The 26,041-nt window shown below is 39.4% G+C and overlaps 1 protein-coding gene across 2 annotated transcripts in view; it reads left to right on the top strand.

The window, feature by feature from the left end:
• EDIL3 (EGF like repeats and discoidin domains 3) overlaps positions 1 to 25,480 on the top strand; it is a 248,347-nt gene extending 222,867 nt beyond the window's left edge. For both annotated transcript variants that reach the window (XM_050986988.1, XM_050986987.1), the window contains 2 exons: positions 11,320 to 11,475; positions 21,596 to 25,480. In XM_050986988.1, coding sequence (XP_050842945.1) covers positions 11,320 to 11,475; positions 21,596 to 21,745 — 306 coding nt within the window. In that variant the 3' untranslated portion in view covers positions 21,746 to 25,480. The remainder of the gene's footprint in view (positions 1 to 11,319; positions 11,476 to 21,595) is intronic.
• Positions 25,481 to 26,041: the final 561 nt, after the last annotated feature.

Below are 26,041 nucleotides of genomic sequence, written 5' to 3'. Positions count from 1 at the left end.
ATTTTGACAGTCATATTTTTACTCTTGGCATTCATATTTCAACTTTCAGGCCTGTTCTTCTGAAAATGAAAGAACTTCATCTATAATTTTGAAATCTCTTCTATAGAAATTCATTCCACTATTAAAAGGACCAACCTTTTAATTACATGAAAAGTGACATTCACATTGCAGGGACAAATCAATTTTTTTAACACTTCTGCATACAAAAGGTCTGGTTGCAGACAAGCTTTAGTTAATATTTAATTTAATGTAAGGCATTTTGAATTGGCTGCTGCTATGTCTGTGCGTTCTAGTTGAAAATTTGGGTTTAAACGGTTTGAAAGTTGATTTATTCCAAGTTTCTTGTTGAAAATTTTTATGACTCATCCCAATCGATCAGTTTTTGTGGAACTTCCATTATGTAGGCTTAAGAACTGAATACATATATGTTAAAAATGGTAGAAGTTACTCAGTTGTTACTTTTCTCTGGAATTTGGAAGTCCATTCTCATGGCCCCACTTTTCAACACCTGGAACCAAAAGTGAGCCTGAAACAAGCAGACCTAATGGACAAGATGTAGATCTGCTCCTTCAAAAGCAAAATACTTCACTTTTTATCTCATAATATTTACGGGTTTTTTTATGTCTGGGTGTGTTTGCTTGCTTGTTTTGGGAGGACTTAGTTGGTTTTGTTGGTTTTTGTTTGGCTGGTTGGTTGCATTTTTGAGGGTTTTTTTCAGTTCTGACAGGAGATAGGGATTTGCTTATTTATTTTTTTAACATTGGGGAACATGAAAATATTTCCCCACCTAGCTCAAGGCCTAAACAAACAAAAAACAACAACCAGGTAAATAATGAACTTCCATACTACCACCATTACTTTTCATTTCATAAACAAAAAGAGCTGCCTGTGCATTGGATGAGCCCATTTATGGGTTTTTTACATCACTTTTTTACAAATTTATTTATCAGTCCTGCCATAAGGGCTGTTGTCTCACCCTCTCTGCTGAAAGCCAAGAAGTTGTGATATTTCACTTGTAGGGAAGAGTTTTTGTCTTCCCAGGTGTGGTATCACCAACTTTTGTTTTCCATTTAAAACCCACAATGCGCCAAAAACCCCAAGAAAAATGCAAGCAAAGACACCCACATTTCTCCTGCCTGCCTCTGCAAGCGTTGCTGTGACACATTAATGTCACCGACATGTTTTATGAAAAATCCTTTCCTTAGGATTTTTCCCCTCCTGAGAAGCTGAGAGGCCTCGGGAACAAACAGTAAACAATTCTTATCTGCTGCTGTGGAATGCACCAGGTGGATTTGGGATTGGCCTCATCAGGCTGTTTCCAATTAAGGGCCAATCACAGATCACCCTTCCAGACGGTCTCGGTCAGAGACAAGACTTTGTTATTCATTCCTTTTCTATTCTTAGCTCAGCCTTCTGATGAAATCCTTTCTTCTATTCTTTTAGTATAGTTTTAATATATTATCTATCATATAATAATAAATCAGCCTTCTGATACATGGAGTCAACCTTCTCGTCTCTTCCCTCATCCTGGGACCCCTGAGAACGAGGTAACACATTAACTTCCCCAGAGCTCACTTTTCTATCAAGTGCCATTCTGAAACTCATGGTTAGACACACCTTTCTTCCTGGGCAAGGCTTTCAGCAGAGCATCAATCCCCAGAATCAGCCGTGGGGGGTTGGCAAAGCCAAGGAAATAAATCCAGATCAAAGCTGAGTCCCAGGGTTGGGTCTGTCTGTCCTGCCAGGAGCCCAGGCTTGCTTTGACCAGAGGTCTGTTTGCCAAGCTCTGCAGTAGGGGCTCCAGGGTGTCCTTTTGACTAATAGCAGATAATCTTTCCTGTGTCCTGCAGAATGAAGATTAATAGACATTCTAATTGCATTCAAGAAAGTATATTATGAGATTATTGCCTTGAAGTGACAAGACATTCAGTCTAAAGGGGAAGAGAAATCTGATTTCTCCTGTAAACCTGGAAAAATACTTCTCTGGCTAAAACAGCCAAAGCTGTTTTCTGCAATATAGGGCACCCATTTTATATTTTTGTGCTGGTTATTAACAGTGTATCACTGGGAAAAAAAAAAAAAAAAACGTGCCTTAACATTTCAGAGGACAGCACACACACACACAAAAAAGAAATTAAAAAATTAAAAAAAAACCCCAAACAAACAAAAAAAACCAAACCAAAAAAAAAAAAAAAAAAAAAAAAAAAAAAAAAAAAAAAAAAAAAAAAAACCAACAAAACAAATTTAAAACCAACCCAGCTGGCTGTTGTTTTCAAAATCTAGTATCAGAATTTTGTCATTTTTAGTGTATAGCTACAGCAGCATAGCTGTATGGAACAGGTTATGCATAATAATCCCTGCTGACAGATGGGCAAAGTCATTCTTAGATACAATGGTTGAGTGATGCTGTCTTGGCTACATCTCCTACAAAAATAAGAATTATGCAGTCAGAGCTTTTAAACACAAGGAGAATCTTCCAGACTTAACCCCACTTATCTTCTAGGCAGACTTAGCTTTGCTTACAGGCAGGTTTTTGTTAGTGTTTCAACAGTTCAATAGCTATATTAATTATTAGTCACTTTGCAGTATCTGGTGTGCAAGCTTATCTTCACTCTGCTCATCGATCTGTAGCCCAGATATTCATACATTATTGAGACATTTTTATGTGCTCCAGAAAATATTTGCAACATTATTAATTACCCGAGGGGAAAAAAAAAAAAAAAGCAACCAGGTAAATAATGAACTTCCATATTACCCCCATTAATTTTCATTTTAAAAACAAAATGAGCTGCTTGTGTGTAGATTATGATCCCAGTACTTTTTGGAAAGATATTTATCAGTCCTGCCATAAGAGCTGTTGTCTCATCCTCTCTACTGAAAGCCAAGGAGAAGTTGTGATATTTCATTTCAGGGAAGAGTTTTTGTCTTCCCAGGTGTTGCAACACCAGCCTTTGATTTCCATTTAAAACCCCTAATGCACCAAAAAACCCAAGAAAAATGCAAGCAAAGACACCCATATTTGTCCTGGCTACCTCTGCAAGTGTTGCTGTGACATGTAAATTTACCCAGAGCTCACTTTTCTATCAAGTGCTGTTCTGAAATTCATGGTTAAATACACCCTTCTTCCTCTGCTTATATTTCACATTTTCTTATCTGTATTTTGCTGCTATATTATTAACCCGCTCCAGCACCTGAGATTCCCAGCAATGCTTTTTAACAGCAAACTAAGGAATCTCCACTGGGAAAAAACACTGGCATGCAGAAATTCTTTCTGATGCATTTCCTTATCAACTTGAGATATATTTTAACAAAATAAAAAGAGGCAACAGAATTCCTGTCTTACTCTTCTCTATATCTGAAGAGAGTGGAACAATCTTATCATCTCAACATGATTTGTTCTTTATTTCGAAGTTAAGACAAGCAGAAATGCAAATAGTCAATATTTTAGGGTTTTTTTAACTGTGTAATTGTTCTTCTCTGTGCTATATTTTCACCCCTAGTCATAGGCAGCAAATTTGATCAAAAGTTCTCACAATCATTCTTGTAAGTTCAGCAAGAACTACTTCAGATTACGTCTTCCAGAAATAAAGCTACTTCTTATTATCATACAGGATGATGAAATTTTTTTTTGCAATTTTTGCCTTCTTGGCAATTGTGTAAAGCACTGAACGTAAATGGAATTTCTTTTCTCATTTCCTTGCCTATTTCTGTCCATAAATAGGTGCTGGGACTGCTGGCAGCAGTGCTCAGCTGAGGAGCTTCACAGAAAAGCAGCATAACACACAGCCACCGTGCTCTGTCACGACCACATTCATATTTTTATTCTCTCTGCTTTATTTTAATGGCTAATTTTTGTTCTGCCCTTGGCTTTCCTACAAGAATTCCAAGTGATTGACCTCACACAGGACAGTGCCCCAGATTTTTATCAGCTCTTGGAGTGCACTAAAGCAGCTCAAAGGCTTCTCTGAGTTCCACCAGATGTCTAAGCCTGCTTAATCACTGGTAATTTAATGGGCTATCTTTAAATATCCTGGCATCCTCAAGGGCTGATGGGCTCTGAGTGTCCCACAGCAGAGAGACAGACGTTTTATTAGTGGTTCCTTGACTGTTGGTAAGTAATTCAGCCAACTGTGTCATCTCTTCAAAAAGCCTCTAATCGCGATTACAGCGAGAATATCCCACGCACAGATGTGAAATACCCACTGGCAGGAGAAAAGGTTATGGATTTAATCACCACTGATGTTATCGTCTCAAAACTCTGCATTTCCTTTTACTTCAGACCTTAAAATACCTGGTGCTGACATTTCCCTTGCCAGTGCTCCCTGATGGGTTGTGAGAGTTATGCAGAATGTGGAATTCCTTCTGGCTTGCAGGATCAGGAGGAAAACAGCACTACCTCGTGTGTGCTGTGGGCACAGGATTTACCAAGGTGCTGATACAACCACAGCACATCATCTGCCTTAAAGGACCCATTTCCTTCTCCTTTTTTTCCTTCTTTTTTTTTTTCTTCCTTTTTTTTTTTTTTAATACCTAATTTTTGAAATACCAATGAAATGAGATTATTCACGGCTCAGTAAATTGTAGCTATGAAAAGCTGGTCTGCAATAAATAGATACTGCTCTGAAAATGTCCAAATAATTGATCATATACACCTGTTTTATGTGAATTTTTACTGAAATGCCAAAAAAATATTACAGTAACTTAGCTTGGTTTCTTCCCCCTTTTCCAGTAATAGCTATATTAGAGGGAATATTAAGTTTGTAAATAGGGAAGGATTCACACCATCTGAACTTTTTAAGAAGCAATGGCTACTTAAGAAGTTGCTGGTGGAAATAAAGTGAGTTTTCAGCCTGGTTGTGGGTTTCACTCCAAAATTTTCAACATAATGGCCTGAGAGGTATTTTTGATGGCCCATGGAGATTACAAAGAACAGGCTTCACCCTCTAATTTCTCAGTTTTAAATTGTACTGGAGACAGCTGATGGTACATGGAATTCTTGCTAACCTGCTTCTTCAGTGCAGTTACTGCAGCCATAAAGTCATTCAGAGGGAAAAGCAATTAAGAGCAATAAGAAAATAAGACCAGTATTTATTATCTTAGCCTAGAGGACTACAGCCATCAAAAATATAGTAACACAGGGTTAAAATCATGTTGAAGGTCTAAGCTTAAGCAAAAAAGAAGCCAGCAAAAAAAAAAAAAAATCCACATTCTTAAAGGATAAAAAGAGTGAGTCTCCTGTCTAATTTTATTTGAAAGCAACCCATCTCCACCTAGGTTTGAGAATAAGTTTAATTTTAAACATATGACAGCTGGCATTGTTAATACATACCCAATTAAATGAAAAAATTTTAAATTTTATTTTATTTCATTTTGTTTTGCTTCGGAAGCATGAAAATCCCATATAGTGGAATATTGATCAAAATGGTGAAAAATGCTGCTTTCTATTAAGTTATTATGGCTTCTTCTAAAGCAATTCATTTTCTGTCATAAATTACTTTATTTTTTTTCAGGTGATATTATTAGCTATTTACCCTAATAATACATGTTTAATAGACTACACAATAAAACCTCTCTGGTTTGGATGATGCTGTGATGCAAATTAGATTTCTCCACAGAGAGCATCTAGTTCTCAGTTGGTTTTTTCCCCATAACAGTTTTTAGATCCAATTGGTCATGATGGATTATAGTTTGGGGTTGGTTTGGGTTTTTTTGTGGGTTTAATATAAGCCTTTAGGGGAAAAAAAAAAAAAAGCCTGAAATGCTGAGTTTCAGTTTGCAGAGCAGAGCTGCTGGTGAGATGTTTTTAGAAATATACAGATGTTGCACATCTGCAGCAAGCATACTGTACCAGCATTTATTTTCCGGATTAATTTCATTAATCCAGATTTTGGGCATGGAGGAGAGTGTAAAGCACCTTCCTCTGATGCAATGAGATGAGGAGAGCTGCATTCCTGCCTTTTTGCTGTGGACACTGCAATCCTGTCCCTCCTTTTCTTAGGGTACAGGTAACAGCTCGGACTGTGCCAGCTCACCCTGGAAAAATCAAGGCAATCCTGAGGTCTTCAATGAAGAGTAAATAGCCTGCTTAGGACAAGTTACTTGTTCTTCATTTATTTACTTGGAAAGCACATTGGTGGGGTTTGGTGTCCAACCACGAGTTCCAGACATTATCTTGCACATCCAAAAATAATCTGAGGCCTCATTGTGATATCAGGATATTTACCAGGCAGGTCTGCACTTTGGTGAATTAGTAGCTGAAGACAATTGTGGCCTTCTTTTTTCAGCCCCCTAAAGGTTCAGAACTGTCCCCAACTTGACAGTGCCTCCCTCCAGTTGTCATACACATTGGATCCAGGTTTTTATTTCTGATCCCAGTGATTTTGTATTTGCCAAGTGGATTGAGATTGCCCAGCATTCATCAGGGTCATGGGATGAGTGATAAAAAAGCAAACAAAACAATACACCCTACAGGATCATAAAGGTAAATAAAATAATATCTGTGGGGGAAAATGGCATGTCAAAAATTACAAGAAAAGCTGAACATAGGATTGGCTCTACTGGGAACAGAACCACAATGTCTGTACAAAGACAGGACTTAACTGAACCTTTTAAATACTCCTGAAATGATGAACAGCTGAAAGTCTCAGTGAGGCATTTCACCATCATCTTCGGAGTGAAACAGAGCCTGGCATTCCCTGCATCCTGGGGGTTCTTCCTCCTCCTTTGCCAGGTTGATGAGGAGTGTGTTATTTTTAGAGACACCTTCACTTCTCATGCACCGGTTCACATGGTGGGCCATCCTCACAAACCATGGGATCCCTTCAGGTCAAATGAAGCCAAAAGATGTGCTGCCAAAGCTGGCCTGGGGTATCTGGAAGGGGAAGCCCTGCAGCACAGCTGTGCAAACACCCTACTCCGTGGTGTCAGTGGTGCAGGTCAGCTCCTGCTCCCCTGCGGATTCCGTCAGTTTCAATGCTGAATAAATGTGCCTGTTTTCCAGTATCTGGGATTTTGGGCAGAATGGCTGGGTTTTGCTGTGTGTTGGAGAGCCAGAGGATGGCTGAGGTTGCCAGGAATCTCTGGTGATCATCCCATGAACTGCACACCAACACCCCAAGCTCGTGCTGCACATCCATTCAAATGCTCCCTTAGAAATGCTCCACACTCAGGTGCATTCATCTCTGTGCTCTCCTTGAATTAATTCTCCTCCATACCACCCTGAATTTGTCTGTAACATCTGAAACAAGGTGGGAAAAGGGAATAGTTACGGCCCAAGAGGCTTCTTTCAGACACAGGATGCTAAACTGCCTTTTGATCAGCTGCTTGTAGAAATGTGCATTAACTGTAGACCATGGTTCTCCTTGTAACCAGCTAATGATCCTCTCAGTTGCAGACTAATTGCCTCTACCTCCTTCTAAATTCTGCTGCACTGAAAAAGCCAGAGTCACATTCTAATCCTGTTAATCACATTCAGCTTTGAATGATACACACTGGTTGTGTCTTAATTCAACTTCTCTCCCCGGTAATTTGTTTGATTGCCTGTTACTTGCAAACTGCACTAACTGAATAAAAGTGTTCCGTGTCCTGATGGGAAGTTATGACTTTCATTTAAGCTATTTTAGTGCAGATGTTTTACCTAGAAGGTGGTGTAAATTCTCCTCTACTTTCTGCTGTACAGTAGTTTCAATACAAATAATGGAAAGCAAGGTAGAAGGTAACGAGGCTGCAAAGTAAAAGCTGTATTTCTTTATTTTAAATAATGATCTTTTTTGCCTGAAGACTTCTCATCTGCTTATGAATAAATAAGTAAATAAGATGCTAAAATATGAGGTGGAAATGCTGGTTCTATACCCTGCATTCTTTTCCTTCATCTCCAGCAATATGTGTTGTCTATATTGTCAAGACCTAAGAAGAGAGTCTCTATATTCATTTTTTCTTTTTTCATGTTTGTTTTTTTTTTTTTTTTTTTAAAAGCCCACACACACATATTTTACACAGTACTTTAAAAGTCCTGTTGAAAAAAAAACTGAGCAAAGCCAAATTACCTTCCAGCTTCCCACATCATTTTCTGAACAAGAGTGCAAGGCCACTGGATATGTCCTGTAAGCACAAAACAATCATTACCACGACATTTTTATTCACACTGGATGTATGCGATAATAAAGATTTATTGTGATTCTACCTTTGGAATCCCCTGAATCTTAATGAGAAATTTTTCTTCTCCCTGTTCTGAATTTCAATGAGGAGTACCCTGAGTGTCATGGCCATGTTAAATATTTGTGAAATCCTCTCAGCTCACTTTCAATATTTTAAAAATAAACAACTGGTTTTGTGGAGGCATTTTTTCAAGCTAACAGGAGAGACATTGACTTTTAGTATAAGAAGCATTCTCTGCTAAAAAGAGGTTACACTTGTAAAATGCTAATGTCAAAATTATTTTTAAAGAGAATCTTAGGTTGACTCTGAAATGTTTAGTTCAAAAGCTGCCCGAAAGTGTGGACCAATTAGTGATTCCTTACCAGATCAGTCTGTTTAGAAAAACAGACTATTCATTTGGACTCCAAAATATTTGGAAGCAAGGTCTGGAGACCTGGTGTTTATTAATTCATGAAAGAGTTACACTAATTAGCAGTGCTCATTTCCCAGGGGCCCACTTAGGCTGTGGAACCCTGCACTCCTTGCAGAAGAGAAAAGTCCCTTCAAGCCATCCATGAAAGCTTCCAAAGTGGGATCCTGCTCTGATTGAGTCCCTCTCTCTCCCCGTTGAACAAAGGGAAAACAGTTTTGCCTCCCAGGGACACTTCCTTCATATCTTGGGGTGCCTCAACATTGCCACTGGCAATAAATGATGGCAATAAATTAGTTTGCTCTGGGAACACCAAAATTCTTGAGCCATATACAGACCCTGGCATTTCCCCTTACTGTTTTGGCATGTCAGTATTGAAGATTTTAAGTCATTCCTTTCCTTAAAAGGATTTACTACTTGTATTCGCTGCTCTGTGCTCCAATGTTGGGATCTCCAGGCTTCCTTTGTTTGGCTGCTCCAAGCAGTGAATTTTCCCTCTTCTATTCATATAAATAATGTACTCTTGCACTTTTCTGTTGTTTTCTTCTTTCTGTTGTCACAGAATCCCAGGATGGTCTGAAGGGTTGGGAGGGACCTTAAATCCCATCCAGTGCCACCCCTGCCGTGGCAGGAACACCTCTCACCATCCCAGGGTGCTCCAATCCCTGTCCAGCCTGGCCTGGCACACAAACCCAAACCCCAATTTACATTTTTCAAAGGCTCTGTCCAGGACCAGCAGACTTCTCAAGCTCGTTTGTTTCTGTTTCTCTTCTAATTATTTATTTCTTATGCTCCACAGCACATCTGCTCTTCTCCCCAGCCCCACATTCCATCCAATATGAGTTTGCTCAGGGGTCCTCAGCTTCCTAAAAATCCAGCACTGGATCATCAGCATTTCATCAGCCAGAGATTCTTTATTTCTTCACTTTCCAATTTCTTTTTTTTCTTCTGTAAAAACATGTCAATCAACCTGCTCGTGGAGTTCAGCACTCCTCTCACTTCTCTGTAATATTTTTACTCTGAGTCTCTCTTGCCTGATTTAAGGGACAATTTTAAAAATGCCGACTGCTTCACAGCCATTTACTGTTTGAAATAAATCCACCTTTTCTTTTATTCCTTTTTTACTGGCTCGCCACATTGCTGGAGGACACAGAACGAAACCTCAGTTATACTCTCAAATTTCAAGAAAATATAAGTTTTGATAGGAAGTTCAACTCCTTCATTCTGCCTCTGAAATAACATTATTAGGTCAATTTACTTTTGCTATTGCATTCTCTTTCTTGGCAATTTTAATCCAAGGCATCTGGCCCAAATCTGGTACATTCAGTGCTGGGTTCTGGTTCACAAAGAACTGATCACAGACACGCTGACTCACGTGGAAACCACTGGAAAACTCAGATTTTATTAGGCTATAAGACTCCTGCCTTGCATTTTTAAAAAGCATTGTACTAAGATTATTAAATAAAAACTTTTTAAAAAAATCAATAAATGAGAAACGTTGAGCTTTTCAGGTAGAAAAAGAAAGAAAGGTGTAAAGAGAGAAGAAATTTCAGGAGGAAAAGAAGAATGATAGCTTAAAGATCTTGTTTTAAGAGCCTTACTAAAGCAATGGCTCATGAACTGAGAAGGAAATTGAAAGACACTTGGGGAATCAGCCATGTATTCTGATTATTAGGAGGACATGGGAATATTTTTTTAGCTGCAGATCATTCCCATTGTAAATTAACTGGGTTTTTGGGGGGCCATGTGTGATACTCAGAACCATGGAGAAAGGTGTGAGATTATTCCATGTTGTGCCATAAGGTGGTATCAGAAAAAAAAAATTAACAAAAGGAAAATAAAGGTAAATTTAAAAAAATAATAATAGGGAAATTTAGGTAAAAAAAAAAATAGGTAAAATAAAAGGTAAAAAAGAAAAAAGGAAAATAAAGGTAAAATACAGTCAAATAAAGATTGACTTAGAGCTTGGAGAAGCAAATTATTATGCATGGTGTCAGCACACAGTGGGAGAACCAAAACTGCCCCTTTTTCTTTGGTGTGTTGTAAAGCCAGACTGGAAACAGAAAGTTTTCTAATTATGTTCTCCTCTGATTTTGGTTTTGGTTTTTTTGTTTGTTTGTTTGTTTGGGGTTTTTTGTTTGTTTGTTTTTTGGGGTTTTTTGTTGGTTTTTGGGGGTTTTTTCTGGTTTTTTTTTTTTTTGTTTAGTTTTGTTTTGTTTTTTGTTTTGTTTTTATTGATTTTTTTTGTGGGGGGGTGATGGCCTTTATAAATTTGTATTGGGTTTTTGTGGGGTTTTTTGGTTTTTTTTGCTTGTTGGGGTTTCTTTTTTGTTTGGGGATTTTCTGGGGTTTTTTTGTGGTTTGTGGTTTTGTTGGGTTTTGTTGTTGTTGTTGTTGTGGTTGGTTGGTTGGTTGTTTGGTTGGTTGGTTGGTTGGTTGGTTGGTTGGTTGGTTGGTTAGTTGGTTGACTGGTTGGTTGGTTGGTTGGTTAGTTGGTTGGTTGGTTGGTTGGTTGGTTGGTTGGTTGGTTGGTTGGTTAGTTGGTTAGTTGGTTGGTTGGTTAGTTGATTGGTTGGTTAGTTGGTTGGTTGGTTAGTTGGTTGGTTGGTTGGTTGGTTGGTTGACTGGTTGGTTGGTTGGTTGGTTGGTTAGTTAGTTGGTTGGTTAGTTGGTTGACTGGTTGGTTGGTTGGTTGGTTGGTTGGTTGGTTGTGGTTTTTTTTTTTTTTTTTAATTTCAAACTGTTCTGTTCAGATTGACCTGCTGATCCCTACGAAGATCACTGGGATAATCACCCAAGGAGCTAAAGATTTTGGGCACGTCCAGTTCGTGGGGTCCTACAAGCTGGCTTACAGCAACGATGGGGAGCACTGGAAAATATACCAGGATGAAAAGCAGAAGAAGGACAAGGTAAAGCAAAGAGAAAAATGGGTATTTTGGTTGTGATGGCACCACTGATGAGGGCCTGCAGATTATTTCATTGGGTTCCATTTGCATGGGGATGGCACAGGGTGGAGTCAGGGTGAATAAAAGAGTCACAAAAGACAATGACATCCACAGCTACCAGTGCCATGCACCTGAACTAATGCTGTTAAATACAGAAAACTTTACAGTTCTCCCTTAATCACAGCTATTTCTTCATTTAACCCTTGAGCAGAAGGTGTGTAATTAGCAGTGTATTTGTATACTCAAAAAAAAAAGTGTTTTCATGGGTTTTTGGAGAGTAGGGACTATTTTCAGTGGTTTCCTGTGAAGCACATCCTTTTTACCCAGCCATTTTGGACAGGTTGTTTTTGGTTTGTTTTTTTTTTTCTGGAAATTAATGGCTAGGGTTTCAAATACTCACTGAAAAAATATTATTTTTATTGTGCTATAAAATAAATAAGAAACATAAAAAAAAGTTTCACAGCTTCCTCTGCAAATGTTTAATGAGAGGCATAGGGAAAGTATAGATTTGCTGATTGATTTACCTGGAAGCATTTAACTTTTCTATAGTTATTCATTATACCTTTCCTTTAAAGTGTATAACACTTTTATACTGCAAATACCTGAATTTCATAATCATCAGTTAGGAAAAATATTACAGCATATGCATGGCCTAGGGAAATGTTAACCAAGATGACAAAATGTGAATTATTTATTAAATGTCTTAGTAGGGCTCTGTCTGATTGAAACAAAAGATGGATTTATTGAAATACCAGATGGCTGATGTGTCTGAAAACATCTCAAATCTGGGTATTCAGGGTGATAAATGTTCAGTCTTCCACTTATATTTCTCAGTATAAATAAAAATTCTTCGGGAAATAAACTGACATATTCCTCACGTAAGTCAATTAAATTAATTTTCTTTCAAACAGTGAGAAAACTTTTGATATGCATGGAAATGAGCTGTGTGAGTACAGGGAGACCTCATGGTGAGGGGTCAGGCAACTGCATCTGCCACACTGCACAGATTTTAGCTGGTTGATTAAATGTCATTGATGAGGGGAGTGTGTTAAAAGTGCATTGAGTATGTATAAATACATCCCAAATTACAGTATTGAGTATTTGCATGGCTGTGTTTCTGTGTCTGCCATGTCAGACATGACACTGTGAATTCCTGAAACCCAAATGTCACCTCACTGGGGCTTTTACCCAAACTGAGACTATTATTTGCTAAAGGATTTTATACAAAAACCAAATCTGTTGGTATAGCCACCTGGCTCAGAAGGCTCTGACACCAATGATTTTTTAAAATTTTTGGGTTTTTTTTTTTTTAATTTTTTTTTGATTGTGGATGAGTTTGGTATAACTGGTTGTCAGATAAAAATTGGAAGCAAACAGCTCACCTTTGGCAGGCATAACCCCAAATACATTCAATTCAGGTGACAGGTAGTGGCTTCAGTACTTTGTACACATCCTATTTTAAATCCCTGGCATTTAAAGAGAGAGGGGAAAGTGAAAGTAATGCTCTCTCTAAGCCAAACTTGTGCTTGCATTCATTTTATTGCAAAGGAGAACACGGGTTGGAGTCCCTGGTGATAACACAATCACTGCAAAGCTAATAAAAGAAAATGCACTCTGACTTAAAGGACTGTTCCAGTCTACATTTGTTTGTACCATGGGCCAAAGCAATTACATTGGTTTTGTCTTCTTCAGATGGACTGTTGATTGCTACACACATTTTCCATTAGCAACAATAAAAACTCATAATAATTGTCTCATTCAAACATATCCCACCCAGTATTAATTAACATCCCTGAGAATAAAATAGCTGCATATTATTGTGATTCTTTAACCAGCCAAGATCATTTAAAAGATCAACACGAGACCAAAAAGCGCTTCAGTGGAAATTAGAAGTCAGGATTTCTGAACTGAAATTTGTACAAAACTAAAAAACAAGTTCACTTGATTTGAGTCTAGACCTCAGCTTTTGGTACACAGACATCAGACTGAAATATCTGGCTTTGGTATGTTCTATATCTATATCAAAAACATCTAGAAAAGTTAAAAGTTTGATGACAGAGTCTGACTTTCCAGAAGTCACTGAACCAGGCAAAACTTTACAGGAAGTAGGACTGGAAATGGTCTCAAGGCAGCTCTTAGGCATGCACCTTTTGACCTCCAAAGGCACTGTGGTCCTCTCCTCCTGCACCCTCAGCAGAAAATGGGATTCAAGAACCCCCCAAGCCCCTTCCTGTCACCTTGGAGTAGGTGCAGACAGGTAAATTTCAGAGCTAAGGCTTAATTCATCCACCTGTCCTACACCTCAGACAAGGCTGTACCATCCTCACTCAGATTATTATTTAATAGGTTCAAAGAGACAGGTTGTGGTGAAAATTCTACAAACAGTCAGCTCCAGTGTTAAATATCCTCTAAAGTGGAAAGGTGGCTTATCCCCCTTGCTGCCATACACCCTCCCTGTCCTCAGAGGACACAAAAAACTGATTTCATCTTCATTTTTTCCTTTTTCTTTTGGTTGGAGGACTTCAGCCTACTTCTTCTTAGTTTCCATCATCCATTTCCTGACTGAAAATGCATAATTTTCTTCAGCCAGGGGAATGGAGTGTCACCCAATAAAACCTTTTTGACACCAAACCCCTCCTCAGCTCTCCAGCTGGGTGGATGCAGTGCTCCCATGGGATTTGGAGAGAAGCCCTGCTCTGTGTGCCCTGGGACAGAAATGTAAATAAAAATAAAGCTACAAGGAGAAAAAAGCAGTGCTGTACCTCATCCATGAGGAGCAGGAGAGGAGCAGCACCACTGGTCCTGTCCTTACCACCTTTGAACAGGATCCACTACCATTTCTTTATCTTAGGGTGAGATTTTGTCCCAAAGGCAAGGACCTGGGAAAACAAAAAAAAACCAAAAAAAAACAAACAAACAAACAAAAAAACCCAACAACAAACAAACAAAAAAAACCAACAACAAAAAAAACAACAAACAAACAAACAAAAAAAACAAAAACGAAAAAAAAAACACAGAAAAAACCCACCCAAGCTTTCATAGCAAAGTGAAAATTCTGTGAAATGTTACATCTGTTTTCAGGAGATACAAAAGGAAGGTAAAGGTAAATATCAGCAGCAGCAAGCATAAATACTCATATTCTACCCTGATTAGTCCTATTTATTGACTGAACACCTTGGTTTATTCTGTGAAGGACAGAACACAAAGATTCCTTATTTCTCCTGCAGGTGATGCAGTCACCCTGTACTCATCCTGCCTTGTTTAACCATCAAAAATGTTTAGGGGAAGGGTGGCTCCAAGACATTACAGGGAAAGGAAGGCAGGATGAAAGGAAAAAAAAAATAACTTTGACAGTCACAGACAAAAAATTATGGAGACATTGGTAGGCGGGTAATAATGATTTATGGATGAATATTGTGACTTTATAACAAAATTGTGACTTTATAATGAAATTGTGACTTTGTAATTTAGGCAAGAGCTGAGAACTTAAACCCTTCTGGTGCTTAGCATCCCACTGCTCATCTGTTTACTGGATGAGTCCTAAGAGATCAGCAGATCTCACTCAGTTCCTGGGGCTGTTCACTCATCCCTCCTCATCATTTTTTAAAGTTCATTTACAGAGGAGAAAATTACTGGTCTCTTATGTTGTATACAATATATTATATTTTATTTGTATTTTTTTATAAATAGATATCATCTCCTGCACACTGCGTGCAGCCTGTAAATTTGGTCAATCCTTAACAAAACAGTGGTTTAGAGAAGGAAATTGGGTGCTCAGGTTTTTGCACTATTTCACATGGAAAAGCTGTTCCAAGAACACTGTCTCCTGCAGCTCCTGCTTGGCTCCTGCTATTTTAATGGCCAGTCCTTTCATTTCACATCTGTGCTCAACTCCTGTGAGTGCAGACAAAAACTTGGAGAAAAAAATTTAAAAAAAAAACGCAAATGGAGCTTTCTCATTTGTTTTAAATAATTTGAATGAGTTGCCTGGAAAAAATATGAAAACTTTGCCTGTTGCCATCAAGAAACAAAATAAATTACATTGCAGGATGTCACGTAGGAAGAAAATATATTTTAGAAAGAGGACCAGAGCTAATAGCTATCTTGTTTTTCTCAACTAGAGGTCAGTAGCTCACTGTACCTCCAGAGCTGAGGACACCCAAACCAAATCTGACCTTTTCCTTTTTCTTTTTTCCATTTTTTTTTTTTTTTTAAATCACATTCCACATGTGATTTATAAATTGCACAGCCTGCTGTAGGTAACTCAAGGCCAGCTGCCGTGTCAAATGGCATTTCAGAGGCTGTTTTCTTACAGGAAGATGAGAACATTTGAAAGTAGCCCAAAGGAGCCTGGCAGTCTGCAGCACTGCCAGCCACCTCCAGCCACCAGCAGTGCAATTAGACAAAATCCAGTATGCAAATGGCCCCTGGGTTTGTGCACAAAAGGATGAACTAGTCATGATTTATACATTCTGAATGTACAGCCCATTGCCAGGGTGAGAGGAGACAGAAACCTGCTTATTAAAGAAAAGTTAGATCATGTCAGGTTAAAAATCTTTCTGCTAGATTTGCTGATACTTTTTTTTTTTTCTGATGATGTTTAATTGTTATAATATCTGGTTTACACTGATAGGTTCAATTCCTACATATAATCTACACACTTGGCACAGGCAATGAATTTTCTGGAGTAATATTACTTAAATTATCCCTATTTGATAGCATTATCTGCAATAATAGCTGTAATTTCTAATCTAAGTGACTTTTTTATCTGCACTGGTTTAAATTATGAGTGACTTCCCCTACTTTGAGCTGAATTATCATGATTTGTGTCAGGTGAAGATGGAGCTTTGCTCATTCCAGGCGTGCCCTCAGCACACACCTCTCTCCCTGACACCACACCAAAAGACAAAAGGAGCAAAAGACAAAATGCTCATTTAACAACCTACTCTGAATTTCTGTAAACATTTCTGGAGGCAGGCTGGTCTTCAAAATATTTCTCTTTTTGGCTTTGAACCTCCTTTAAGCCATGTACAGTGGACTAAATGCCCATTTTTGTAGCATCAACACGTAGATCACATGGGAAGGACAGAATGAGAATGTTAGAGTATGTTTCATAAGTTTTAAAGTTTTATCTCTCTCTATCTGTTCTGGACATGGAGAGATAATAAAGGCTCTGTAAAAATATTCATGGATATGATATGACCTTTATGTATAGTAACTGAGAGAAAAAAATACTTTTTCTCCTCTAATTCACTCCAAAAATGCATGTGCCCACAAACACATCCATGTGCCACCTTTATTTTTCTGAATGTTGAGATGTTCTGCACTGAAGAAAACTCCAAACAGGAGCCATGACTGGATAGCCTTTATAAAATATTCTTCCTCTAATATGGGCAGGATTAACTGCTCCATGAAATAACATTTTTAAAATATTCTGCTAGGTATGAAAAATTTTTTAAGGCACTGCAGAAAACACTCCTTTACCCAAGCTGCTAGTCTCCAGGTATTTGTCCTAAATTATTCTGTCTTACAACAGTTTTCTTTTTAAAATTCTAATCAACTTACACTGTCATTATCTGGATTTTCTGCTAATGCCATAAAACACTTGGTTTACATTGAAAAATCTCACTGAATGTTTGAAATCAAGACAATGAAATTGCTTGCTGGACACAAGTATAAACAAGAATTGTTTGTATTTCAGACTTTTCAGCAGGGAATATCAGTATCTATTTTCCTGTCTTTCACTCTTTTTCCATAAAGCAACAATGAATAAATTTACCATATTTAAAAGTACAGCAGCATGCATTTTCTGGTTTTGGGATGTTTTTTTTAACAGCAGCTGCAAGAGCCTGAGCTACAGAGGAGTGTGTGGAAGGTCTGTATGTGTAAAACTGCTAGAGCTGCTGAGTAAATATTCCAGCAAGTTACACCTTCTGAATGTGCAGGCTGACACAAACAGATACAGACGCTGTAAAATCTGAAACATTCTACAGCAGGGCTGGCAAAAAGCAGGAGCTTTTTGATCCACTTGTACAAAAGAAAAGTCACTTTGTAACGTGGCAGCCGCTGGTTCTGGGGAGGGTGAAGCTCTTCCAGGAGCATCCTGTGGATTGGAATGATGCCTTGGGATTTTGGCTTTTATATTTCCCATGTATGTGTGACCCTGCAGTTCTTTAGTGTGTAACTCCAAACCCCACACCCAGTGTCAGCTGCTGCTGTCCCATTCTGGGCAGACACAGCAATTCCTCTCCAGGCCTGGCAGCCAAGGACACCTCACTGCCTCAGGGCCAGAGATGCCAACAAAAGGGACTTGGGGGCAAACTGGGGGTCAGTGACTTCATTAGCTGAAGCTGGAATTGTTAGATTAACCCCAATATGCAAATGGACCAAACTTATAAAAGTATAAAACCCCACGATCTGTGGTCCATTTTTGGGTGTAGCCCTTGGGGGGCTTTGCCTGCCCAAAATGCTCCCCCTGAGGGCCCTCCAATAAACATAAACACTTTTTATTCCCTTAATTTTGTCTGCCCTCTGTATTTAGGTAGCCCAAAAAGGCATCAGGGAAAGTGAGGTTGTTATTCCTCCTTAGTGCCCTTTCCCACCTCTGAATTTTTTATTCTTTTTTTTTTCTGTCCGTGTCCTCAATAGCCCCGGCTGTTTTTCCCCCTCCCAATTTATCTGATCTTTAGCAGTGGTTAAAGGCTGAGGAAGCAGTGCCATGGTTTAATTATGTGTTGAAAGGGGAGCTGTGACCTTTAGATGGCTCTGGATGACCCCGCTGTCATTGCCTGTCCCTCCTGGCCCTGCTGAGGGCACACTGCAATCTTGCCTGATATCGATTTTCCCCACGCCACTTTTGGTTTTATAGACATCTACAGTATCTCCTCTCTGGCTGGAGAGACTTATCTGCTTAATAACTCTCCAAAAAAACCTTCCTTTTGCTGCCTCTTTCTCTGTACTTGCTGTTTTGGGATGGGGCAGGAGCAGACCTGCACTCAGCCAGAGCTGAAAGTGAAGGTGTGCACTGACACATTGATAATTTACATTCTGGTCTTTATTTATTGAGCACAAATCACCCTGGGGTTATTTCATCATTGAGAATTTTCTTTTTTTTTACATAGAGCATTATATTGTAATTCCAGCATCAGCCCTTGAAACCTTAAAAAGTCATGGCAGTCTTCAGAGCTATCCTGGAAAAAACTGCTCAGAGACAAATGTGAGGAGTGGCCATTAAGAGGCATCAGCTTTTCAAGGGTTTTAATTACTTAAGTGGCTCATTTATTATTCACTGCTTGGGCATAAAGACACGTGAAGATTTAAAATAATTACTGGTAGCTAAAGAAATAGCTTTTCTTTTCTACTGAAAAGTCATGTTTTGTCCTTTCTCCTCCCTGCTCCTTCCAAATTCCCAGACTCTATTAGTGAATTGAGGCTAAAAGTAAATGAAGAATGGGAAAGGATATAGTTTTTCCCATAAGGAATTTGCCATGGGGCCACAGAAAAAGAAAAGTAAATTTATGTTAGAAAGTTATATTTTATGCAGGTCACACTTGTGGATGCTGACAATGCTTCCCTTACTTTCTGATAAATTTATTTCCCTGAAATCCTTCTTCTGATCTAGCACATTTACAAATACATCTTGAATTTTGAGGAAAGGTGTATTTTATATTTGCATAAAATAAACTCTGAGACAGATGAGTTAGACTTCAAGTGATAATGAAATCATGCATGAGTTAAAAATAAAATTTAATTCTCCTTCTCATGCTGTAAGTAAATGACATAATCCTCCCTCCTTCAGCTGTATTTGTTGCTGGTTTTGCATCACGTAATTTTATTTATCTTTCACATCTGTATTCAGATATGAACACTGCGGCTGTAAAAATGTTCCTTTGCCTACCCTGACAAAAAATATCAACAGATATTTCACAAGCATGTGCAAGAAATCAAATGGAAAACCAAAAAATCCCAAAGAACACTTTTAAGCTTTCCTAGCTGCACTTTGGGTTTTGGGAGGTGCCACTGTAATTTCAGTTATGAACTTAGTAATGTAATTTTTTGCTACAAATGAAACTGGACTTGAGGTGCAAACCTTGTTAGCCCAAGCTCCTGCTGATTTATGTATCAACACTGTACTTGGGCAGCAAACAATTTTCCCTGTGCTAAATTATTTTGGTTGTTTGGTTATTGGTTTTTTTTTTCCTTAGACTCACAAAACTGATGTTTCTGTGGTCATTTTCTCTGCTGCTCTCTCCATCTATCAGAGCTCCCACATCCTTTCATGCTCCCACCTCTGTGATGGCAGATGAGAAGGGGAATTCATCACTTGCAAAAGAGCATCACCTGGGCAGGGGATGGATTTTGTTTGATGTCCTGAAAGGACAGCACTGGGGAGAAGCTTCCAAAATCCAAAGAGGTTGAGCAGGGAGGCCAAAATCTTTGTGAACCTGTCACAAAGGAACCAGAGTCAGGGCTAAAATGCTAGATCAGCCAGCTTTCCTTTCAAACTCTGATATTTTCCCAAGAACTTCTAGGAAACCTGTAATTCTGCATTAATTCAGTCACATAAGCACTTCTCCAGGAGGTCTATATTCTTCTCTGCATGATGCAAACAACAGCCATTCATTTTCAGTCAAAAAGCCATCAGGTTCAGTTTTTATAAATGAGAACTGAATTGGCTGACATTTTCAGAGAATGAACATTTCCCATAAAAACTGAAAATAACCCAAGGGGATAATCTGATCATTTTACCAAAAATTGGTGCTGTGGCCTTTGAATATAAGTAGTGGCTGTCAGGGGAAAAATCTGGCACTGATTTATCATAGATAGGAGTTTTACAACTCACTTTTGTGTGGATTAACCACTACAGGTGGAAATAAGATCATAACATGTACTGTACTGAGCTATGATGTTTTGCTTTTATCACAGCCTGATGCTCTTAATTCATCTGCTGACTTTTGTCTGACATGAGAAGATAATATCCTTGATAATCACCAATTTTACAAGGCTTTATACAGTTGCATCCCAGCAACTTTCATAAGTGATACAATAAAAATTCTTACCTTTAATTATTAATGTTATTTCCTCCGAAGCAGTAGCGGGATCTCCTGGGATTAATTTGAGATGGTACAAATGCCAAGTAAAAAGACATTTAATTTTTTAAATGTTAATGATTTCTGTGTAACTTTCAGAGTGTGGCCCTGGCAGAACAGTGGGTGACTAGAAGGTTCTACCTGCACCAGTGCTGAGTGTGAATGAACCACAAGATTTAGCAGAGGCAGGGGTGCGTGGAATCTCAGATTTGGGTTGGAAGGGACCTTAAATTTCATCCAGTGCCACCCCTGCCATGGCAGGGACACCTCCCACTGTCCCAGGCTGCCCCCAGCCCCAGTGTCCAACCTGGCCTTGGGCACTGCCAGGGATCCAGGGGCAGCCCCAGATTTTCTGGACACCCTCAACCAGGGCCTCCCCACTTTCACAGCAAAGGATTCATAATCCAAACCTAATCCAAACCTTCTCTTTGCCACTTTAAACCTTAAGTTTAAACAGCACTAAAGTCGTGAGTACCGACAATAAAAATTCATCGCAGATCCAGGGCTGGCCTTAAAAAACCTCCCTGCATATTGTAAATGCAGGAAGCCCTGACAAGGGGAGGGAATGATGGCTAATTTATTACTTTATTATACTATATTATATTAAAGAATATTATTCTACACCAAAGAATATAGGAAGGATTCTTACTGAATGCTAAAAAGATAATAATGAAAACTCGTGACTCTCTCCAGAGTCCCGACACAGCTTGGCCCTGATTGGCCAATGAAACAAAACAATTCCCATTAAACCAATGGAACAATCACCCGTGGGGTAAACAATCTCCAAACACATTCCACCTGTGAGCACAACACAGGAGAAGCAAATGAGATAAGAATTGTTTCCCTTTTCTCTGAGGCCTCTCGCTGCCTTTCATCGTCCTGGCAGAAAAATGCTGGGCGGAGAGAAATCACGCTCAGGGAATGTGAACGCCACACTGCAGGTGTTCCCAGGGCAACTTCCACTGAAAACCTTCCCCGGTTTCTCCCCCCAACAGGTGTTCCAGGGGAACTTTGACAACGACACGCACCGCAAGAACGTCATCGAGCCGCCGATCCTCGCCCGGCACGTGCGCATCCTGCCCTGGTCGTGGTACGGCCGCATCACCCTGCGCTCCGAGCTGCTGGGCTGTGCAGCTGAGGACTGAGCTGCCCCACTCCTGCTGTAGAAGAAGCTTGTAGGATGCTGAGTGGGGTTTCTCCATGAACCAGTGCTCGCTCATTTTTTATGGTAGGCCGCTAGCTGTCTTTCGCCAGGAGGTCTAAGCCTGCCCTTTTAAAACGATCAGATCCGGTTTTTTTTTTGCCCTTGAAATCTGTTGGTGTTGTCCCTTCTGCTGTGGAATTATCCTCCTAGTTCTCCTTTGAGCTGTTCACCACCAGTTGAAACACGTTGAGGGAAAAAGAGAAAAATGGAAAAAAAGACAGCAGCATCCTTTTTACAAGGGAAGAGAAAAACGAAGCTCATTTGCAGCTTCAGGAACATTGGGCTGACGAGTTCTCCATAAATCATACCATCATCTTACTTGCAAAAAGTGATACTGCAGCTTTTAGCAATAAGTTTACTTGGGGATGACTGCATTATAGTAATTGTGCCTATCAAACACTGTCAGTTCTTACGACATCTATTTTGGGAAATTCTCCACGGTACTGCTCAAACGCGGTACCTGTGATGTTACGAGCTACCTTTCACCACTTCCATCCAGACAGCAGAGTCCACGCACCTGGAAGGTTTTCCTAACTGCCCCATTTTCCTTCTCTATTTTGCACGCTGTAGACACGGCCCCCGTCTTTTCTGTTCAATATCACACTGTGCTGGTGTTGTTTTCCTTGGGAGATGTCACCTGTTTTGCATATGTGACCAAACCAGTGTTAAAAATTCATTATGACGTTAATGAATTTGCCAAAGTTTATCCATTTTCAAAGTTTCTGTGCTTCTTCACGGAGACTAAGGTGAGGCACCAGGGTACTCGTGGTGTCTCATCTTGGGTGCCCTCACAGACCATCAGAAATCCCATACCAGGATGATTTTTCCAGGGGTGAGCACACAGCCCCAGACTGTGACCGGCCCACCCCGTCACTGCTTTCACAAATACTCTGAATTCCAGCCAGGAGGAAAATGTGGGGTGAAGGAACCAGGTGCTAACTCCTGGTAATTCCTCCAGTGTGCTAACACACTGGAGGAATTACTCCCTTACTGCCAGGAAACCCTCCCTCTTTAGGCTCTTCCTAAAGTCACAGCTTTCCTCCCCAGAAGGTAAGAGGTGACACAGGAGCACACCAAAGCCCGGCCCTCGTCACCCTCTGCTCCTAAAAAGTCTTTTCAGACAGACACCAGAGCCACGAGGAGGCTGTTTCCTATCATGCCCCATCCACAGGAATGCTGCACACACAGCACGATAGCAACCCCAGTTTAAAAAGTAGATTTTAGGAGGAAAAGTGGAGAAGTAGGGGGAACATTCTCCCCCGTGCCTCAGTTTCCCCTGCCGACTGAGATGACAACACCAATCCTTGAAGAGCAATCCAAATTCCCTTGGATTAAAGTGCTCTGTGACTACGTTAGAGCAGCAGCTCAGACTAAGAAAGATCCCAGGAAAGGGAGGGAGGGGACCTGAAACAACAGCACTTGGGATTACTGCCAACCTTTTAATTTCACAACATGCTGATGTGGAGAGAAAGAGAGAATGAGAGAGAAAGAGAGAATGAGAGAGAGAGAGAGAGATGCAGCTGCATGTTTTAGCAAATGTCACTGAACTTATTATACTTTCTGTCACTGTTCCATTCTCACCAAAACTCTGAACTTGGGCACTGCTTCCCAGGCCAGCAGCTAGCTGGCCCACAATCTGCAAAGGGCAAAGTTTACCTTGGAAACAAAATGGTTTGGATTTCGAAAAAACCTACATTTACTCACACATTCTCCACCACAGACTAAATATATATTATCCATTGAACTGTGAAAGACTCTAGAATAGCAGCCAGGAATTTTACATACAAGAATTGGGGATATAATGGTGGCGGTTTTCTGATAGTGTCACTTAAACTGTCACATTTTAGCAAACAGAACACCCTGCCTCTACAAAATGACTTAATCCTTAAACTGTATTTATACAAGTATTTATTTTATAAGGCTTAGACATTTAAAGACTTCTAAAGAAAAGTCCTGTAAAGGTAAAAGTATGTGTAAGAAATGTTGAGGTCCTGTGCAACACTGCTAAGTTTGTTCTTTATTTTTTACTTTGTGCTGCATAACAAAAAGCCACTAGACTGTTACTGTCTTGTCTGTAACTGTGTTAACAGCATTCCTTAATGATGTATATATGGAGTGGTCTTCAAGCAAAAGGAGCAATTTTAAAGAGAAAGTCAATCAATTTGGTGGTACTTCTAACGAGAAAAAATCTGATTAATGGAGCACAAGTCTATCCCTACATTATCTACTGCCTATATTTGCAATTTAGGCTTCAGGTTAAAAAAGAAGATGAAAAATAAAAATACAAAACCAAGTAATATTTATCTCTTTAGGGTGTGCACACACAATACTTTAAAAGGTTTAAATACATTTTCCTATTATGAGAGAGCAGTTGAGCCTGAATTTAATTACAGATATGAAGAATAGCATGTAGATAATTCACTAACTGACTGTATCCAAAAAAACCCAGAAGGCCATTTCAGAAAATTAGACTTCCTAGTTTAAAAACTTGTGTTAATGCTCTTCTGAAATATTTGGTTTCTGTTCTTAATGTTGGGGGGTTTTTTCATGTTATTCATCTTTTGGGGCTTGTTTTGCTTCTGAACTAATATTTCTTGGTTTAGTAAATTAATTGTAATCCTTTCATCTGCATACAAGGTTTTCATGTTATGTGACACAGTGGTTTTAATTTGGTATTAATTTTGTGTTGAGTATTTTCACCCTCATGTCCTGTGTCAGCTGTCAGAGCCTTCACAGGGACAGCTCCACACCTTGTGATAATACCCCATGACAGTTCATTAAAAAATCACATATCTGACACCCTGACAGTTCCAACCTGCACACTAGGAGTTTTTCCTTGGCCACCAAAAAGCCTTCTGGGAATGGCACTTCCAGCATCAAATTCTGCTCCCAGTGTTAGCAGTATCAGTCTGAAATAACTCTTGGTTTAAGTGGAATCCTTCAGATTTAACAAAACAGGTGGGAAGCAGATTAGGGGATGAAATTAAACTCTTTCCCTCTGATTTTATTTTGTTGTCTAAGTGCATACCCTTGCCATAAGGGGCAAGTTATAAATTAACACAACTGTTCTCTCCCACTGAAAGCAACCAGCCCCAAAAAACCCAGAAGTGCAGGACAGGAGACGTCCCTTGAGAGGCGACAGGAGAAAATCTCGGAAACAATCCTTGACTTCTCTATTAATTGTTAACAATGACATTGAACAAGGCCAAAAGTATTCTCCTAATTAAATTTCACCCTGAACCAGCTAAGTATTTGCAGGCAGGCTTCACCTTTGTGTTGCTAGGTAATGTGCTACATTTATAGCCTGGGAAATAAAGCCCTGGCACGAGGCTCCTTTTTATCAGCGTTCAGGGCCCGTGGCCTCAACTGGCTCTGGATCCGGGGTTGACTTTCTCTTTTGGAATGGCTTCATACAAATTAAGTGTCAGTTTTGAAGACTAAGGATACTAAATGAGTGTATCTTTGCTATACAACCAATGTGAACTATAATATTCAGTGCTGGCTTCTGATGTGTCAGTAAGTACAGAAGTATCTGGGACACAAACGACCTTTGCAACCTTTCAAGCCGTGTGATATTCAAATGGTTTTGTATATACCTAAATCATGTAGAGCGATGTAAAACCAGTACGACCTTGTCTAGTCTTCAAACTTAACAATAAAAACTTTTGAAAAAGGAGGTGGTCTTCTTGGAGCTGTTATGTTGCAACACCTTGGAGGAGACACAGCTTATCTCGGTGGCAGCAAGTGTGGAGCAGAGATAGCACCTGGCATTTTCCTGGATTCATCCACGGGGTCTTTGTGGTAGGTAAGTTTGTTCCTGGAAAAATCAGCAGTTGGTGCTGTGCTCTCCTCAATGTGTTCTCTTTGTTCTTCCAGATTAAAAAAAAAAAAAAACCACCTCTAGGTTTTTGAACGAGTCTAAAAATACTTTTTTTTTTTTTTTTTCCTATCCTGCCGCTCTCTGAACGAGCACCAGAAATGTAAAATGACAATTTCATTTCCTGTAAGTCAAATTTCCTGGGATATTTATCAGTCCTTATCCTCCCTCCTCCACTCCTGCATAGGAGAATTAATTTCTGAGAAGATAAGGAGTGGCTGCAGGCCAGACCTGCTATGAGATGCCACAGCAGAGCTGGTATTTGCTCACACCCTTTCCCCTTTTTCTCTTTCATTTGCTCTGCATCCTGCTCCCCAAAATAATAATCATTATATAATAATAATAATAATAATAATATTA

This window comes from Serinus canaria, chromosome Z (assembly GCF_022539315.1).
Source record: "Serinus canaria isolate serCan28SL12 chromosome Z, serCan2020, whole genome shotgun sequence".
Taxonomy (NCBI): Eukaryota; Metazoa; Chordata; class Aves; order Passeriformes; family Fringillidae; genus Serinus; species Serinus canaria.
This window is presented reverse-complemented; position numbering and strand designations above follow the sequence as displayed.